The 19,664-nt window shown below is 51.7% G+C and overlaps 1 protein-coding gene across 1 annotated transcript; it reads right to left on the bottom strand.

The window, feature by feature from the left end:
* Positions 1-11,232: 11,232 nt before the first annotated feature.
* On the bottom strand, positions 11,233-16,622 carry MYCN (MYCN proto-oncogene, bHLH transcription factor; the record flags this gene model as incomplete). Its single annotated transcript, XM_082672859.1, has 3 exons — positions 11,233-12,225; positions 14,342-15,251; positions 16,467-16,622. The coding sequence occupies 3 exons, from the start codon at positions 16,620-16,622 to the stop codon at positions 11,621-11,623; spliced, it is 1,671 nt and encodes a 556-aa protein (XP_082528985.1). The 3' UTR covers positions 11,233-11,620.
* Positions 16,623-19,664: the final 3,042 nt, after the last annotated feature.

The raw sequence follows: 19,664 nt of genomic DNA, 5'->3' as shown, positions 1-19,664 counted from the left end.
TCCCCTGCCTTGGAAGGCAGATTCTTTATCACTGGGCCACCGGGGAAGTCCCCATCTCTATTTTAATGATGATGAACTTGAGACTCAGGGGGGTGCCTGGACAGTATGCAAACGAATCAGCAAACACCCAAAGTGAAACATGAGATGTGCAGGGCAGGAGGGTAGAGTAGTACTAAGGGGGCATGGGAGAGGCTTCAATAAATTCCAACAAGATGGGTCACGGAAGGCTTTGCGAAAGAGACAGCTGATGAGCGGAGCCATGAAAAATGGGTAGTATTGAGAAAGGTGGGGACGGGGTAGCTTCCAGATAGAGGCATCAGCAGGAGGAAAAGCACAGAGGCTGGGAGTGTCTGCACCCCCCTATAGAATTGTATTGTTATGCAGCTCACAAGCACTAGGCTATTTATAGCCTATCCTTATTTGTTTAGGGAAGAATCTTGAACTGAGATATCGAACATTTAACTGGCACTTTGTTCTTTGAGGTACCAGGGCTGCCAGTACAATTGTTCAGGTTGTGTCCTGCCCAAGAGGTGCCCTACTGGGGTTGGGGGAAGAGGGAGCTGATTTCCAACTGCATTCTGTGCACCAAGCCATCCCTACCAGTGGACTACATCTGCCCGCAGAAGAGAGGAAGCCTATCTCTAATTCATGCAAAGGCGCCATATAGGTTATCTGAAGGTAGCGCTGCAGATCGGAAGAAATGAGGAATCCACAGCATTGAAAACAGTTTGTTTTTCTCAGAATCTAAGTGACAGCTTATATCCCAAGAGTGGCCCGTTTCGGGTAAGACAAAAGAAACATAACTGGCCCCACCGAACCAGGTGATTCTTAGGTTTTGTATGGACCCAGTGTGAGTGCCTGAAATCCTTGTTTGATGTCCTTTTAGTCCGGGGACATAACAATGTTAGTGCTACAAAGAACATACCCAGTCACCAGATTTGTAGGAAGATTCTTCTGCCCACGGCAGAAACATGAATGACCAGAGGTCTACAGATTATGGGAACTAAGAAAGACCTCAGACATAACACAATCAACAATTCTCATCTTACAGAGAGATACAGTATAGAGAAACCCATTCAATCATTCACTCATCACTTGCTGCCTGCCTGCTCTGTGCAAAACCCGCTCTAGAAGATACAGAACACACGAGACAAGACAGCCCCTTACTCCTTGTAAGAGAGATAAGACCCAAATACAATGACTTATAATACACAATGAAAAGTAATTGGTGACCTAACAAAGATATAAAGCAAACAGGCATATTCGTACATATTTATGCGTATGTGGAAAAATCTAGGAAGAGGTACACCAGCATTTTAATAGCTGTTCTCTCTGAAGGGTGGGTCACTAGCGAGATTTTTCTTTCTTTTTTATACTTTATTGTCTAATTTTTTTCATAGTGACCATGGTCAGGAGGGAGGGAGTTATCTTCATTTCTCAAAGCCCAAAAGAGTATGGGAAAGACACTGGGTGAGGTTAGAGGCAGGAAAGAAAACTCTCTGCAGAGGACAATGTGAAGGTTTTGTGAAGGAGATACCTTTAAGCTGGTCCATGGGCTTTTGATGTGGGGTAATGAGCAGAGAGAAGAGAGAAAACACAGAATCAACAAGGCTTGAGGTGGAAGAAACACTGAGTGGTGGCCTCGCTGAGTCAAGACCAAGGCTCTCAAAGGCCCAGGTCTGGGCTCCCCCCACCAAGGCCAGAAGTGCTGGGGGGGCCCCCATGGGAAGCAGTCATGATGGTTACTAGTTACTGAGACTGGCGAGAACAGCTTTGTATGGGTTAAATATGTTCCCATAAGAGCAAATCCTTCCAAAGTCACATGGGACCCAATCACGTCCCTCTCCTCAGACCCCGTGGTGGGTTCCCAGTGCCTGGAGGCAGTCCTTAGACCCAACCCATCCATCTCACCTGCAGCTCCAGGATGCACCTGTGCCCTAAACACACTCCGTACATACCTCCATGCAGCCCCACTCAGGCTGCCCCTCAACTTGCAGTACTCCTCCTGTCTTTCCCCACCAGGCCAATCACCGTCCATTAAGGCCACCTTGCACACCGTCTCCTTTGTGGGAGGGCTTTCCTATACTTCCCACCACCCCTTCTCTGAAAATTACTGTGTTCACGTCTCACCTTCCTTCCTAGGTGATGGTCAGAGCCCTCCGCGGCCGTGTGACTCTCCTCCCCGCCTGTGCTCCATCTCCTTCACCTGCACACACTCCCCGCCCCTGGAAGGGTTGAATGGAATGCCATTGAGTTTTATATTTTGCTGTTGAACCCTAGTAGAGGAAGGGCAAGCGTCACATGGCTCCGGAGATTTGGGGGAGCCCGGCATTCCGTAATTCCATAATTCCAAGGAATCAAAACAAAATTGCATTGAGACTTCAGGGTGCATTCTGTGATCACGCAGCGCATTACCATTTTATGGGGGTGTGGGAGAGGTGGAGAGCAGAGTGAGCTCGGAGCTCCGAATCAGCGGGGAGGGGACCCTCAAACGGAAGCCATTCTCCATCAGGATAGCTTTAAGGGCTGACTCTCCCAGGGCCCTCCCCTCATGGGATTTATAATAAGGGTACCATCTGCATATTGAAGAGTCCCCAGATCGACTCTCATTCCCAAGCTGCAGGCCCTTTGTCCCTTCTCTTAATAATATGCACATGTCATTAACATGACAGACCCTCTCCCCTTCAGGGGGCCCGGGACAGGGGAGGATCTTCAGCCAGGCACTTGTGCCCCTGAATAAGGATTTTCAGAATATGGAGGCTGTTGCTCCCTGGGCGTTAACTGGGGGTGACCCCCAAAAGCCAAATGTATGTAAACACCTCTTTTAAAGGCCCCTAAAAGCTCTACTCGACTTGCCCTCTAGTTCCTTTTGTGAAAGAACCCACCTTCAAATCCTGAGGGATGTCATCCCTCTAGCCCTAAAGGCCTTGGCCAAAATGCTTTCACAACCGCCAATAAAAGGGAAACTCCACCACCAGGAGTTGTGAATCTCACAGGTCACGTTAACGGCAATATCACCTCAGGGTCCTCGACCCAGGGAACGAAGGTCCAAACCCAGTTTCAGATGCCTGAACTTGCAGCTTCTCTGATGAAGCAGAACCCGCCTCCCCACAGAAGAGTCTCAGGGAGGATTTTATGCTGTGTGTCCCCTGCTGTCTCGGGGACCAGCCCATCCCCCGATAGCTTCAGGAAGGCCATCCCCTCACAGCCTGGGATTATTTGGTAACTTAAAAAATTGCTCCTTTTGGCTCCTTGCAAAGACCTGAGGAATGAAGGAGACTCAAGAAGGCCAGACTAGGGACTTCCTTGGTGGCGCAGTGGTTAAGAGTCCACCTGCCGATACAGGGGACACGGGTTCAAGCCCTGATCCAGGAAGATCCCACGTGCCGTGGAGCAACTAAGCCTGTGCGCCACAACTACTGAACCTGCGCTCTAGAGCCTTCAAGCCACAGCTACCGAAGCCCCTGCACCTAGAGCCCGTGCTCCGCAACAAGACAAGCCACCACAATGAGAAGCCCGCGCACCGCAGCGAAGACCCAACGCAGCCATACATAAATAAATTTATTTAAAAAAAAAAAAGGCCAGGCTAGAAGACAGAAGCCAGCGTCATGGTCACGCCTCCAAAGCACTACTATTATTATTACTATTATTAGTAGTATTATTATCATTAAGTAGAAGGAGCCCCAGAGCCTGAGAGAGGTAGAGTGGGCAAGTCAGCCTTTGCGTGGAACCCGCCACCTTCACACTCACGGTCAACGGCATTCCCAGAAGGAAAACAAGAGATTTCTCCTCCTGGTACAGCCTGAGAATGACTCATTTCGAGTCACTTAGCAGTGGTTCCAGAGCTCAAATCCAGGTGCTCCGACACCAAGGCAATGTTCTTTCCAGCCCCTCCTTGTTTGCCAGGCCCTTGAACTCTACACGGCCGGTTGAGCCCTCGGAGGTGTGTGCGGTGGTGGTCCCAGCCTCGGCCTCCAGGCTTACAGAGTAGCCCTGTCCAGCTGGTCACCCTGCGGTGAGAAAAAGCCAGCGCTAACGGGAGGGAAGCATGAGGGGTGCTCCAGCCCCATGTGCCCAGAGATGGACTGTTTACAGAGACGCAGGACTTTCAGTTTTAAAACTGGGACAGTCACAGGACAAGAGGGGAAAAAGAAACCACATCCCTGCAAAAGGACTTCCCCTCCTCAAATGAAAGCACTGTGGAGAGAGCACTTGAATGGCAGTGGGCATCACAATAAGCATTTCATGGTGGTTTCTACTCCAATTACCCCGCCCTCGGCATCCATGCCTCCAGTGAAGCTGGGGCTTAATTTGCACTTGAGCTAAAGGCTGTTTCTTGGCTCCAACATGTTCGTGTTGTGGTCCGTCACCGTGGGCAAGAAAAAAGTCCTCCTGGGGCTACCCAGCCAGCAGAACCCGAGGCCACGCACAACACAGCAGCCTTCACACGCAGGCAGCCAAAGGTAATGGAGGTTCGGACTGCAGTGACAGAAGGACGCGCGCACTTATATTACCCAGAGGAATTTCCAAGGGAGGTGACTTTCCGGGAGAAGCAACCTCCCAGAGGTGTCAAATGAAATGCGTTCACAGCCATACTGGAAGTTCACAGTTACAGACAACCAAGGAAACCTCCAACCTCATTATTTTAATGACATGTTTGGGGAACAGGGTTTCTGGTAGAAAGATGCTTTTCCCTCAAGACAAACTATAAAATATTAGTTCAGGGAATTCAGAAAAAGGACCAACTTAGGATAAGAAAGATTTACTTTCACACCCAGATGCAAACATACCATTTACAATAGTGAACCCTGGTCTCAACCCTGCCCTCTTCACCAACGAAAAATGTCTCTTAACTATAGCTTGAGCATCTTCAAATCCCTAGTCTCAGTATAAATTTCCTGTTCTTCTTGGCTTTATGCCAGAGAAAAGTGATTACACCAACCCAAGCGAAAACTCAAGGTGTCAGCTATCTGTTATCATATTCTGTTTTCATTTGAGTAATCCAATTAAGAATTGGACTTATCATTGTTTTCTCTAGTTTCAGATGAGACAAACCTGGGTATCCAGTTGCACAAATTGAGACCCTCTAGCTGGCTTTGAACAATGAGGCAAGTCTTTTCACTGGCAATAATTATTTAACATTAGGGGGCAGCTACCTGTTCTAGGTACCGTTGAGCAATCAGAGATGTGCCTACTGACCTTAAATGTGTTTCCTACCTGGGGGGAACCCACTTAGAGATGAATCAGAAAGCAAACAGTGAAGCCCATGCCGAACAAGGGCTGACTGTGGCAGTAAGACCTCATAGAAGACTCCCCGACTTCCACAGTGATGTCCCATCCCTCTTATACTTTACGGCATTCTATCCCTGTAAGAACCTTGCGGGGTGGTGATTACTGTTGTTGTCTGAGAGCTGAAGAAAGTGAGATTCAGAGGGAGGTGACTTGCCCTCAGCCACAGACTCTAGTGAATGTCAGAGCCCAGATATGTGTCACACCCAGAGCTTCCTGGAGACTGGAGAATGTTCCCAAGCACTGCAGATATTTTAGCATTCAAGACTCCAGCTATCCCCAAGGGTCAATGACTCTCGATCCTTAGAATTGAAAGGGGACCTTGGAGGTCACCATCTCCAATCCATCCCACTTCCAGCTGAGCCAGTTGAGCACCAGGTGCTTACCTCCTGTGCCAAGGCAAATAGCGAATAACTGAGCTAAGGTCCAAGCCCAAGACAAGTATTTGTATTTCCCAGACCTGCCTCCCAGTCAACCGGAAACATCATTTTGTAGGCCGGACGGACTGCTATTATGGTCTCCTTCAGGAAAATGGTGGACGGTAGCCTAAGACAGAAAATTCAACCGGTGACAAGCTGCAGATTTGTGAAGAAGCACACCACTTCCCAAAAGCCTGCTGAAATTCTTAGGGCTGCTGAAAGGCAGAAGAATGTCGATTTTGCCTTGCCTTTTTAGAGCACATCTCACAGCAACTCATCTGTATTTATCACAGGAGTACGTGCTGTGTGTGTTCTCCCAATACGCATTGTACCATAGGTTTGTCTGCTTCAACCATAAAAAGGCTCTGTTACTTCTCCTGGTCAAAGGCTTCAGGATGAATGTCTTGCAGCATGATACGCCAATATCAAAAGAGATCAGGTAACCCTGGTCAGTGGCCTATGAAGAGATTTCCTTTACAAGTAAGGAAAACTAATAAACCCTTGTAGAAGGCGTCGATGTTCTGCCACACTCAAATTCCTAGGCTTCGTCTTAAAATAGGCTTCAAAGCTCACATTCATTTGTTTCCAAGGTACCCGTTTTCAGGTTTTGTAAGGCCTCTTTTGAGGAACAAAAGTCTGCAAAGTTCTTGTTAAGCGCAGGCTTGTGAGTTTGTTCTGCCACTAAAGGTTTTTAAAGATTCTTTGCCCTAGTAACATCCTAGGGAAATGGAGAGAGGAAGGATTCTGTCAACAAGAAATCAGACGGTTTAACAGACTTAAATCGTACCCATCATGCACCAGGCACTATTCCACGTGCCGTGTGTTAGTTAATTTCTGAAATCTCCCAGAAGCCCAGGTGAAGTGGGTAGTCCCAGCCCCGAGGTCCCGGTAGGGAAACTGCACAGCCCAGAGCTTGTGGGTGTGGGGATCAGATTCAAACCAGGTGGTCTAACTTTAGATCCACACTCTGTGACATCCTTGTACTTCCCTTTGAGAGAGTGAAGAATAAGTTGGTGGGGGACCTTTGCCAATGTCCAAAGGGAGTTAAAGGAGGAAGAGCCTTGAACTAGGAAGACTGAGGCCACAACAGTGCCCGGGTCGCTCTCCACCAGCCCTGCCCCTCAGCTCCAGAGAAACTTCCAGATCTTTCTACTCAAAACTGCAACCCGCCTCCCTCCTGCTGTGGCATCCCAGAGTTCCTCCATCCTGTCCTACTTATCTTTCATAGCATTCACCACCTTATTAAATGCTATTTAATTTAGTTGCTTATTGTATTTCTTTTATTGTTGTCACTCTCTCCTAGACCATAAACTCCCTAAAGCTCGGATTTGAGGGAGTTTCATCTCTTTTGTTCACTGATGTCTCCCAAGCACCTGGAACTGAGCTAGACACATGGTAGGTGTGACGTTAATGTTTGTTATGAGAGAGAGAGGAGAGGAAGGAAGGGAGGAGGCTGGGAGGGAGGAAAAGAGGGAGAGAAAGGTAGAAAGGAAAAAGAAAAGGGAGCAGACCGGCTGACGTTCCTCTCCTTTCTGGTGTTCTACCTCTTGAAATGGGGCAGTGAGTTTGATGGCCTCTTCCAAACCTAATAACCTCTGAGTCAGAAAGCAACCCAAATTAGGATTTTCAAAAGATAGCCATCATGGGGATGAATGAAAGTCAAACCCGGAAGACCCAGTCCCCCAAATGGATATAGGACGAACTGGCCAGCTCTCCTGGAGGATTGTGAGTCAGGTGTAAAAACCTGAGTGATCTCTCCGGTGCCACACAGAGGTGGGAGGATTGTAACCACTGTCACCACAGTGCAGGTGACCTGTGGCCTCAGACAAGTGTACACGCCTCCTTAGGCCTTCGACAGACCAGCAAACCAGCTTCCTCCAAAAGTGAGCTCGGAAGCGGGAAACTGGAGGAGCCGGATTCAGCCGCGGGACCCCTCGTAGGCTTTGGCTCAATCATCGCCCTGCCCCCCACCCATCCCTCCGGTCTCCCCTCCTTCTACCCAGCCCCCCGGGACTTAACTCCCTTCCAGACTCCGGGCTCCGTAAAGACAGGCCTCCATGTGTGTTTTATCTTCACCTCCAGCCGTCAGCTCCCAATGCCTACGGATGCCCAGGGGATGTGTTTCCCCAGTTGGATTAGCCTGAGAGCTCGGGAAGCTGGTTGGCAGGAGGCAGCCACGTGATGGTCCTCACCGCGTTCCTTCCTCCGCTGCCTACTCAGCTGCCAGCCTTCTGCCCGCCTCAGCCAGTCACCAGGCCGGAGCCAAAGAATCAGAGGTGAACAGGATGCTGCACCTGCTTCAGGGGACTCCACGGTCAAGGGGGTCCAGGCGGGTGATGGGGACAGCGCTTCTCTCTCCAGGGCCGATGTGGGATTAGAGGCTGGAAAAGGCACCCCTGGGGGTATGAGAAAGGCTTCTTGAAAGAGATGACATTGGGTTTGTCATTCCAGGTTGAAAAGGATTTCAGTAAATGGAAACTGGGTAACCCAGGAGGAGGGAACACAGTGGGACAAGTCAGAGGTGAGAGAGCGTGTCTGGTGTGGCTGGAAAGAGGGGTGTCTGTGGAGGGGCAGGGGTGATGGAGCTGGTGGGCCAGGGTGAAAGCAGTCTCACAGGCCGGGCTGAAGGATTTGGACTCTATCCTGTAAGGGATGGGGAACTGTTAGAAGTCTGTATGCAGAGTTTATTTAGAAGTTTATTTAGAAGGACTCATATGGAAGCACCCTGTGGGTGGATGGGTGAGCCAGGAGGTAGGGAGGCTACCGTGTGAGGGTGGGGAAAGCCAATACCATGGAAAGAACACAGGCCGGTCATCAGCAAACTCCAGTCCCGGTTCGGCCACTAATTCGATCTGGGATCCCATGACCCCATTCTATAAAATGAAGTAATTCAATGAGGTGATCTCTACGCTCCCTCCAAGTCCTTGATTTACTGATCTAACCGATATAGAGCAGTCTCTCTCTCAAATAGTCTCAAAACTGTTCTTGGGGACTTCCCTGGCAGTCCAGTGGTTAAGACTCCGCGCTTCCACTGCAGGGGGCACAGGTTCAATCCCTGGCCGGGGAACTAAGATCCCGCATGCTGCACGGCATGGCCAAAACAAAATAAAATAAAAATTTAAAAAAATGAAACTGCTCTTGGAATGCAGAGAAGGGCTCTCATGTTACCAAAAGGAGTGGTTCAATTCTTCTGTGACTATAGCAATCACTTTACAGATTATTGCAGATCTAAATTGAGTGACACTTTCCCTCGGCTGGGGCAGGAAAGGCAAATGAGAGGTATTTTATCTTGGTTTTAACATTTTAATACATATTTTTGATCCACCTAAAGCAAAAAGTTCTCTTTAAAGTAGCATAAAGAACATTTTTAAAAAGGTCGTTAAATAACAATGAAAAACAAAAGATCATACACATTTAGAAGAGAGAATGGGCACTCAGTATGTGGAATGAGAGCATGGAATTTAGCTCTGAGCTTCCCAGCAGCCAGAGCAAAAATGGAGCCTGGTAGGAATTAGTTTAGAGCCTTGTTCATCTCAACAGTTTAACCTCCTCCAGGACTAGAGTTCTATCTCATCTGAAACACCTAGGTAGGCCCCATATGGGGATCACAAAAGAAAAGGAATTGGGATGATTGAGTTGGGTTTCAAGAATCTCAATAACTTTGAGGTCTCTCTTCTTTTGGCTCATGGGCACAGGACAAGGTGCAGAGGCTGCAGGGAAGATTTGGGGCCTGTAAAATGCAAATGGACGGGAAGTCTTTCTGAATGACAGTTCGAAAAGGACTCTCAAAGAGGGTTATTTTTTTAGAGTGGGGATGGGGGCAAGGACGGAGATTACGGAGTAAAGAGAATTTTATCTGAATTTCAACATGATCTGACCACTGGTGATGTCCATGGCAATACCACCAACCTCAGAGCTCAGGAAATGTGGCTGTAAACCAGGGGAGGACCTCAAATTCTAAACTCCACTGGTCTTTGGAAAATGCAGACAGGGACCCTGGTGGCCTAGGCAAGCAAAGCCATTTCTCATCCCTGGACGTTTTCTTCTGAGCAAAGCAAAGGTCTTTTCAGTTGAAAGCTAAAATCTGAGATGAATGAAACCTTAGAGAAATAGCTTTGAGTACCACCTTTCACCGAAGAGATGTACTCGTAGGCTCTCAGTTCTGAGATGCTGAATGCCTCCCCAGCAAGGGTATCATCTCCCATTGGGGAAACTCTGAAACTGCCTCCTAGCTCTGCTGGGGTCCCCTCCCCCAACCTGTTGGCCCTGGCTGTCCTCCAGAACCTGCAAAGGTGAATCTGACTTCCACAGAACAGTCCACGCACCCAAAATAACAGGAGTGCCAAGCGGACAGAGCTACACCAACACCCCAGTGCCTCTCCTGAAGGGACAAGGCGCTTGAGCTGGGCCACACCGCTGTCACTCCAGGAATTACTCTGGTGAATCAGACTGTTAGCTTTCTGAGGGGAGGGACCAACTCCATCTTTATTCAGCTACAATGCCTAGCATAGAACCTTGCACAGGTCCTAGTAAATTCTGATGAATGCTTTCTTCTTAGAGATGACCTGCACTCTATGCCGAAATATAAAGCCATCAGCTAATGGGATGAAGGTTACCGACACCAAATACTGCCAAGTTGCAGAACTCAGTGTCTTAATTTTACTTCTCCTTCTCAAGGGTCTGATGTCCCAGCTTAGTCTGGTTACATGGCCAACGTATAGGAAAGTGTTTTGTAAACTGTGGGGTGCTATTGCTAGCACGCACAATCACTAATAACATATCTATGCTGTTTAACTTGGGAGAAATCTCGTAACCTTCCTAAGCTCAGTTCCCTCCACCGCAAGTGGGGACAATGGCCCCTCCCCAGCCAGGACCGTACAGGTATAAAATGACTCATCTGTGGAAAACAAGTTCCCTGTCCAGGTTATGCACTCTTTACAGTTGCTGCTTAAAGGACAGAGTTTAACCGCTGCTGTTACGAAAACAAAAAAAAAAAAGTTGCATCATTTAATTGCTATTTATTTTCATAAACATGAGGTATTTCAAAGTGCTATAAGATGCAGCACTAAATATATACATTTTGAAGAAATTAAACACAGAACTTTGCATTTACCCAGTTCTATGCACCAAACATGAACAAATACATTAACAGGAAGAAACAGGCTAGGAAAAAAGGCATATATATATAGTAAATTTCTTTACAAAAGTTTCTTAGTTCAAAAAGTGATAAAGTAATATCTACTCAAAACTTTCACAACTCATTTTCATACGAAAATATAAGTATCAAATTTAGTTATGTATCAGCATCATACTAAAGTATACAGGCAGTGTAAGAATTAGTACAGTACATAACAGAGATTAACAATATATTTGTATACAAAACATGCTCCTCAAACATTGAGGTATTACAGTACTTAGGTATGAACTTCCAGTCTAATACTGGCCGCAAAAGCCACCTCTCATTACCCAGGACGTATACAAAAGGCAGGTGTGTCCATGGTATTTACAGAAATGTTCCCCAGGGGTATCAATGGCAAACCCCCATGTGGCATCGGCTGGAACTTAAGCACCATTTTAAAAAGAAGGAATGACTTTCTGTCGTCTGGAAACTTGTAACAAACAAGGTGACTTCAACAGCCCCAGAAGGCTCCCAACGGTCACGGACTTCGACCGCCGTCTCAGAGGTGACGCGGAGGAAAACCGCCAGGGCCACCTGCATCCCATCCTGCAGGCCCTCTCCCGAGGTCCTGGCAGAACCCCTCATGTCCTGCTCCCCACCCAGATCCAAACTCGACGGGGGACCGATTTGAAAGTAAACCAACATTCTTAATGTCAACACAAGGTTTGTTTAAAAAAAAAAAAAAAAATCAAAATGTGCAAAGTGGCAGTGACTGTCCAGTTCGGAGACACGTTTAGCAAGTCCGAGCGTGTTCAATTTTCTTTAGCAACTGCTGCTGTCTCGCCTGCAGCTTCTCCTTCTCCAGCAAAAGCTCGTGCTCCTCGGCCTGGAGGGAGTGGACGTACTCGGTGGCCTTTTTCAAGATGACCACCTTGGCGGCCTTCTCGTTCTTCACCAGCTCTGGCACGTGGTCCCTGAGCGTGAGGAAGCTGGACCGCAGGTCGTTGCGGCGCTGGCGCTCCAAGATGTTGTGGTTCCGACGGCGCTCGCTGTCCTCCGAGTCAGAGTTGCGCGGGCTCAAGCTCTTGGCCTTTGGGGGGATGACGCTCTTGAGGGGACGCGGGGATGCTTCGCTCTTTATCTTCTTCTGGGGCGGCGCATCCTCGCTCTCCACGAAGGGAGACGGGGCGGCGTAGTTGTGTTGCTGGTGGATGGGGACGCAGCGCTTGAGGATCAGCTCACCCGACGGGGCCCTCCCAGGTCCCAGGGCCGCGCTCTTGGGACGCACGGTGATGGTGAAGGTGGTGACGGCCTTGCTGTTGGAGGAGGACCGCCGCTTCTCCACAGTCACTACGTCGATTTCCTCCTCTTCGTCTTCCTCCTCGTCATCTTCGTCATCTTTGAGAACAAGGTGAGGGTTATTCTCAGGATGAGGCACGTATGAATTAAATACACATACAGTCTCGTAGAGCAGGCCCTGGCCCGTGGTTTGCTCTTACTGTGATCCATCAGCACAGGTCTCTGCAGAGAGCTGTACATGCTTTTTCCCTCCCCATACTCCTAGTATTTCATCTTCCATTCAAGCTTGAGCAGGTGGCAGAAACAGAAAGAACCTCGGCTTTGGAGTTAGACAGAATCCCGGCTCCATCACACACACTAGCTGCACGACCCTGGGCAAGGTATTTTCTAAGCCTCAGTTTCCCCAGCTATTAAATGGGGGATAATGCCATAGGTTGAGTTGGACAGATAATTCGTAGACAAGAGTCTCAGTAAACGGTAACCCTTTCCCATCATCGCTAGTCTGCCCCACAGACTTATTTATATTTCCATCTCTACACTTAAGAACTGAGGCCTCCTCATTTTAGGAGCCTCAGTTAGCCACTTACACATGGTGGAGTTTGATTTTAAGTGAAACAAACTGAAGAACAATTTAATTCACTAAGGAAGAAAAATACCTCGTCTTCCATGAACGTGACTTCTATACAGTAAGCAGTTTTTCATCTTAACAAAGATCAAACCTTAACTACAGAGCCGTAATCCACTGGAGCTCTAAACCCAGATACGGGGCACCTCTTCTCAAAGTCACCACCACCCGCAGCAGCCAGAAAAACGTGTAGCATCATGTGTGCGTTTTCCCCCTCTCTCCTCATTTACTACCATGCTCGGATAGAAAATTATTGTTTAAAATGCAAGCATGAAAATCAAAACACATCTTCTGCTTGATCTGAAGGGGACCGGAAAGCTGAACAATTGTGGGATTTGTGCTAAAGCCGAAATGTGAGGCTGTTCCAGTCGGTGGGTCCCTTTAAGCCAATGTTTTGGTTTTCTGCCAAGAAGACAGCTGTTGGAAGGAAGTGCTTCCTCACCAAAAGCTGTCAAGGCACAGACATTAAAGGGACAGAGACCCGTTCAAACTGAAGGCTTATCCCCAAGTTTCCTTTCAGGAGCCTCAGATGAATCTGTCCTCAGCCCTGAAGGAAATGTAGGCTTTTTATCCATCTGCATTCTGAAAACAGTGGTTTTCAAGGTCCAAGTCTCCCAGCTCCAAGGACAAGGGCTATTCCAGGATTTGGGCAGAGTTCTTCACCTTCAGGCAACGTCTTGGTTTTAACCCTGCTCTTCAGTTTCACCAGGAGGCACACAATAGAACTAATCAATGAGTGCTTCAGGGTGTGTGCATTCCTGGAGGGCCTGCTAAGTGCCCGCCCTCACCTTGAAGGACACTGGGTTACAGAACACAGCTCGGATCTGAAATTAGTCCTGGAACTCTGGCTAGAAGATAAAACCGGGCGGTGCTCACTGCACACTGTAAAGAGGCGGCCCCTTGAGAATGTACACAACCGCTGTGGTACTGGCCAGCTGCTGAGTGAAGGGAGGGAGGGAGGGATGTCCCTACCATCCCCAGCCTCTCAGATCCTCGCCCGCCTGCCGGCCAGCATATCGCCGCCTGCTGGCGACGGACCAGGAGCAAATAGCCCACCACCCACCGAGGGAGGGGAAAAAAAAAAAAAAGGTACCGAGGTTCGAAAAAATAAAATACAATCGGTGCTCACCATCTGTGCAATCCCTCCCTAACTTCCTGCACCCTAAATAGCACTTTGCACAGGCTTGTGCTTTTCGGGGCGTCTCCCCACCCCTGACCCGGGCCGCAGAGTCCCTTTCCACCCCAGCGGCCCCCCGAACCCCAACTCGGCTTTAGCGACTCAACTTTTTCTCATTTTCTTCCTCGGAGGCCGCTGCAGAGAGAGACGGGGTACGGGGTGGGGGCCAGTGATGGAGTCGGGCTCCCGGCGGGGGATGAGGGAACTTTAGGGAAGGTGAAGCTGGAGATCACAGCTTTCACCCACCCTCTCCTCCGTACCCTAGAGATCGGCCCGGGAAAAACCACTTCTCAGCCACCACCACTACCTCCAAACGACTCTCCCCCAGCACCCTAACCCACGAACGACAAACCCGGCGCCACCCCCAGCCCCAGTACCCCAGGAGGGCAGCCGGACCCTGGCTCGCTCTTTACCTGAGTCGCTCAGGGTGTCCTCTCCGGAGGTGCTGAGGGCCTTGTGGTCGCCGCCGCTGGCCAGGCGGCCGCCGGTGCGTGGAAGAGCGGCTACCGGGGCGCCCGCTGGGGCTGCGGCGCTCGCCCCCGAGGCGACCGCGGCCCCCGCCGCTGGGGCACCGGCCGGGGCGGCGGGCGCCGCCGCGGGCTCGCGCTTGTTCACCGGGAACGGGAAGACCACGGCGGGATCCACGCACTCGGCGGCCGGGTGGGCGAGCTCGGCGGGCAGGGCGGCCCCGGCGCGGCCCGGCCCCGCAGCCACTGCGCTGTGCCCGCGGCCCACGGGGCCGGTGGCGCCCGCGCCCGGGGCCGGGACCGCGGGCCCCGCGGCGGGCGGCCGGCCGTGCTGCAGCTTCTCGCTCACCGCGCGCTCCAGCTTCTCGCGGGCCGAGAAGCCACTCCACATGCAGTCCTGGAGGATGACCGGGTTGGGCGTGAGGCCGCCCAGGCCCCCCAGGCCGAACGCGTCCTCCTCGGCCGGGTTGCCCCACAGGTCGGCCTCGGGCAGCAGCATCTCGGTGGCCCAGTTCGGGGGCTCCGGGCTGTGCTCCGGGAAGGCACGGCTGGGCGACAGCGGGGGCGTGGGCAACAGCTCAAACTTCTTCCAGATGTCCTCCCCCGGGGGGGTCGAGTCGGGGCCGCCGAAGTAGAAGTCATCTTCGTCCGGGTAGAAGCAGGGCTGCAGAGAGTCAAACTCGAGGTCCGGGTTCTTGCAGATCATCCCCGGCATGGTGGACGCGGTGCAGCTCGGCATCGGCTCGCCTCCTGGCCGCCGAATGAGGGCTTCTTTCCGCTCCGCTCTTTTTAGTTCGGGGGGTGCTTCCTTCCCGTGGGGGGCGCGGAGGGCGGGGGCCCGCGCCAACCTCCGACACTGCAACCGACAGACACACCAGGAGAGGGTTGGCAAGCGGAGCCGGATGGGGGGCGCGAGGGGTGGGGACGGGCAGCGGTCACCCCCTCTCACCCGCTTCCTCAATCTCCCCTCCAAGCCCCCCACTCCGCCAGGGCTCCCGAAGGTGGAGGAAGTTGTGTCTCTCGCTCTCTCCCTCCCTCCTTTTGTGTACATGCTGTCTACGACAGGGGGTGGGAGGGGGCATGCAGATGCGGGGGGTGGCGGCGTAGCTCTGCAACTTTGCAAACTGCCGTTTCATTCACACAAGGCACTGCCCGGGGGAGGGGGCTGCCCAAGGCTGCAGAATTCTAGCTCCCACCAGCTCACCGACACCCGCGGTTGCACCCAAGTAGGGCCCGCTGCTCCCAGGAAGCCCAGGACTCCAACCCAGCTACCGGGTCTAGGATTCTGGAGAACCCTCAAACCACCCCCCTCCTTTGTAAAATTGCAACCTCGGGAGCGCAAGCGATGAGGGGGGGGGGTTAGGAAACTTTGCAAATGGAAAAACCCTTTCTCTAGACCGAGACCAACAACAGGCACCCAAATCCAGAACCCCCTCCCCCAAATTTTGATCCGACGTCCCCAGCCTTCACCCGCTGCAGGGAAAGTACTGTCAATAGCTGATTTTGAACCTCTCTACCCCCACCCCCGCTCTTCCAAGCCCCCAACGACATCCTCTTCCTGGTTGAGCCTGGACCCCAGTCCCCGGGAATGGTTCAGGGACACCAGCGCGGGGAGGGTCGCAGGGAGAGCCACGTCTCCTCTGAGCCGGGGCGGCAGTGACCCAGATTACCACCGCGACGGCCTCGCCCTGCTTAACCCCCTTCTTCTTCCTCTGGGGGCACCCTTTGGAGGAGAACCCAGCTTCGGGGTGGGGACGCACCGGCTCCCCGTCAGCTCAAATGCAGACAAATGTTCTAGAGAAGGGTGAATTTCTTTTCGATGAAGCCATTACAACCCCTGGCAAGGGCACTAGATGGATTAGGGCGGGTCTCTCCCAGTCCGGGAGCCTTGGGGACTGGAACTGGCTTTTCAGGGAAAACCCCGAGACGGTTTTGTTTCGGAAGCAGAAACAGTCCCCCCCGGGCACAGTCGGGCGCCCTGTGCGCCAGCCGCGATCCGGTCCAGGGCTTGCCTTCCCGCCGCGTTCGCCGCTCCCGGGGCGCCGGGCGCTTTGCGCCCCCCGCTCCTTACCTCCCGCCGACGGCCGGGGATCCGGAGGCGATTCTGTGCCGGGGTCCCCGGGTGGCCAGGGGCGGGGGGTGGTCCTCGGGTGGCTGCAGTCTGTGCGCGCTTGCGCCTGGCTAGCGCTAGCTCGGCTCCAACCCAGTTCCCAGGAGCCCCCCGCATCCACCCAGCGCGTCCAGACAGATGACTGTCACTGGCTGCGCTTTGAAGCTCGGGGGATATTATTAACTGAAAAATCTGACACACCCGGGGGGCGGGGAGAGAAGGGGGCTGCGGCACAGACAAGGGGGAGGGAGAAAGGCAGAGGAAAGCGGCTTTACCCCGCCCTCTTGATTTCCATAAAAATCAGGGGAGGCGCCAAGGCTTTCGCGCCAAAAGCCACTTGCTTTTCTTCTTTGCGGAGAGGAGGCTGCAAAGCTGGGAAGCCCGGGGCGTGCTCCTCCCGCCCTTTTAGACCCCCGAGCTTGCCCCCTGTGCACTCTGGACCAGCTGCGCGCCGAGCGGTGCAATGCAACACCCACCCTGCGGGCCTGGCAATTGCTCGGCGTAAAAAAGAAAAATTTCCGGAGGGCTCCGGGGGTGTTCAGAGTCTCCTAACCCAGCCCCCGCCTCGACTGCGTGTATGTGCTGCTGAGCGCGAGGCCGACGTCCAGCCGGGCCGTGCGGGGGGCGGGGGAGGGGTGTTGCTCGTGTGTGATCTCGGAAGGGAAGCTGGACCCGGGGTGCACAGTGGGAGGGAGAGGACGCGCCCATTTAAGAACGAAACCGCGGGAGGTTTCTAGTTTTAAATTGAAAGGAGAGGGGCGCCCCCTTGTTTGAAAATAAATAAATAACTGCGGGCTACGAGGGTGGCGCCGCTGTGGTTTCTTCGGCCGAAGGCGACACCTCGCGGAGGCCGCGCAGAAAGCGGAGCCGCGGGGCCTGGTCTCGGGGGTCCAACCGGGGCCACGGGCAGCCCTCCCGCCGCGCTGTCAACCCGTCCTCACCACCGCGCGGGGGGTGACGGCTCGCCTCGGCTTCCGAAGGGGATGGGCGTGAGGCTCCCGAAGCCGTTCCCACGGGCTCCCAAGTTAGCCTTTCAAAACCAGCTATTTCCCGAATTATGGGGAGGCGGATCAGGTCCTTGTTGGAGTCGGCGGTCCACACCTCCTGCAGCCCAAACCCTGGCTCAGAAACCTTGGCTTCAGATTGTTGCAGGCAAAGGGGCAAGCTGCCATCTCTGCTCAGCCTCGATGTACCTTGGTTTCTTCAATTGTGAAATGGAGTTAGTGACGGTGCTTACCTCACAGGGTTGTTTTAAGATATTTTGAAAGCGTTCAGGACGGTGCCCGGCACAGGATGGGTGTTGAGTGTCAGCTATTGTTATTACCAGATCCTGATCGATTCTTCCGGGGAAATTAACACCCCACCCCCTCTCCCATCCCACCACCACTTTCAGATCCTAACTTCACTCTGGTCAAGCTTTCCTGCAGGTGTGTTGGGGGGCGGAGGGGTGATAGGGTCAGAGATTCCAGAACCAAAACTCCCCGGGAACAACCCGAATCTCAGCCCCCTTCACAACCAGATACACGATGAAGTGGGATTTCCTCGGGAAAAACGTTCCTCTTTGGGGTAGAGAAACCTGCCCCCTCCCCTGCGCCCTCACTGGGGTGGGAAAACTTCTCCACCTCCTTTTTCCCAAACTGGAAATGCCAGTCATCCTCGCCATTCACCTCCTCATTCAAACTAGTTACGGATGAGGATGCAGAGGGTCAGGGGGCAGCCTGTAAAACGCTCACCTATTAGCATTTGTGAAGGCTCTTCCAGTCCTTACCCTGGATGGCTACATAATTCGGGGAAGAGAGGCAGGTTCCCAGAGTCCTAGGAAGTGGCCCATGAATGAGGATGAGCTGCCCTTCCAAACACCTTTATTATTATTATTTCCTTCCCGTATGTAAAGCTCTAAACCTTTGCAAAAGCCTTTCACACTCCCACTTCTGCCTTTCCCTAACCCCCTAATCTAAACCATGCTCTCCCGCTGTATTCTCCCGAAGCATCCTGGATTTTCCTTCAGAACACTTAGTTTCATTTGTAATGATATATGCCTGGGAGAGTTTGTTTAATGCCCGCTTCTCCCGAGACACCGAGTGGAAACAGGCTCTGTCTTCCTCACTCCATCTATGTCTGCTTTGCTCCAGGGGGCATCCTTGGAGCAAAGCAGATACCTGTGTACCTACGTACTCAACGATATTGTTCAAGGCACAGAGGCCTGAATGAGTCCTTCTGAAGCAAAGCCAGCTCTTTGAAGGGAGTTTCTGTTTATCAGCAATAGAGGGAAAGAGGAATGAATGCCACGCCAGGACCTTCAGGTCCTCAGCAGCAGCCCCAGGAAGTGCTCTCAGAATTGCGTGCCCCACCTTTTTACCGAAAGGGCAGGGGGACTGTCACAATAGGCCAGGATGACCCTAGTCGCTACATTTAAAAGTCCTACCTTGTCCTCTTTGACCCGACCTGTGCCCTTTACCACGCCATTCGTCCTTTGTCAAGGGACAAAGTGCAGCAGAAAATGAGAAGACAAGAGACCCGGTTACTCTGTGTGCCCCCAAGCAAGTCTTGTATTCTTCCTGAAGCTCAATCTCTAATCTCATGCTCTTAATGCAAACCAGTAATTACTGACAAGTCTGAATTTGAAGTTTAACAGAATGATAAAATTTTACAAGTATTTATTGGTACTTTCATTTGCAAATGGAAAGATAAAAGACTTTGTCCGTGGAGAAATCTTGCTACTGCAGGTTCCTTGTTTGCTTGTAGAGAAGCCTGCAAATTCCTCTTAAAAATGTTGAAACCCTCTTAGACTATGCGGACACACACGAAATACATCTTGAGAAGACTTGGAAGACAAGTTCAGCCGGCATCCACTGTCCCGATTCAGAGCAGAGATGAGTACAGGCACAGCCTGAATGAGCTCATCGTGGGCTGAGGGGGACACACCTAAAATGGACCAACAGGCAGAACAGAGTTGTACACAGAATTTGGTTTATAAATGGGGAGATTTTTGAGGGAGGACAATGTTTTCGTCTACAAATCCTTTCTTTATAAAACAAAACCAGATCTCTCTCTCTCTCACACACACACACACGCACACACACGCACACACACACGCACACACACACGCACACACACACACATGCATACACACACACATTCAGAGGGGTCCAACCCATG

Source organism: Grampus griseus (assembly GCF_964374135.1).
Source record: "Grampus griseus genome assembly, chromosome: 15".
Lineage (NCBI taxonomy): Eukaryota > Metazoa > Chordata > Mammalia > Artiodactyla > Delphinidae > Grampus > Grampus griseus.
The sequence above is the reverse complement of the archived record's forward strand: the minus strand, read 5'-3'. Positions and strand labels throughout refer to the sequence as shown.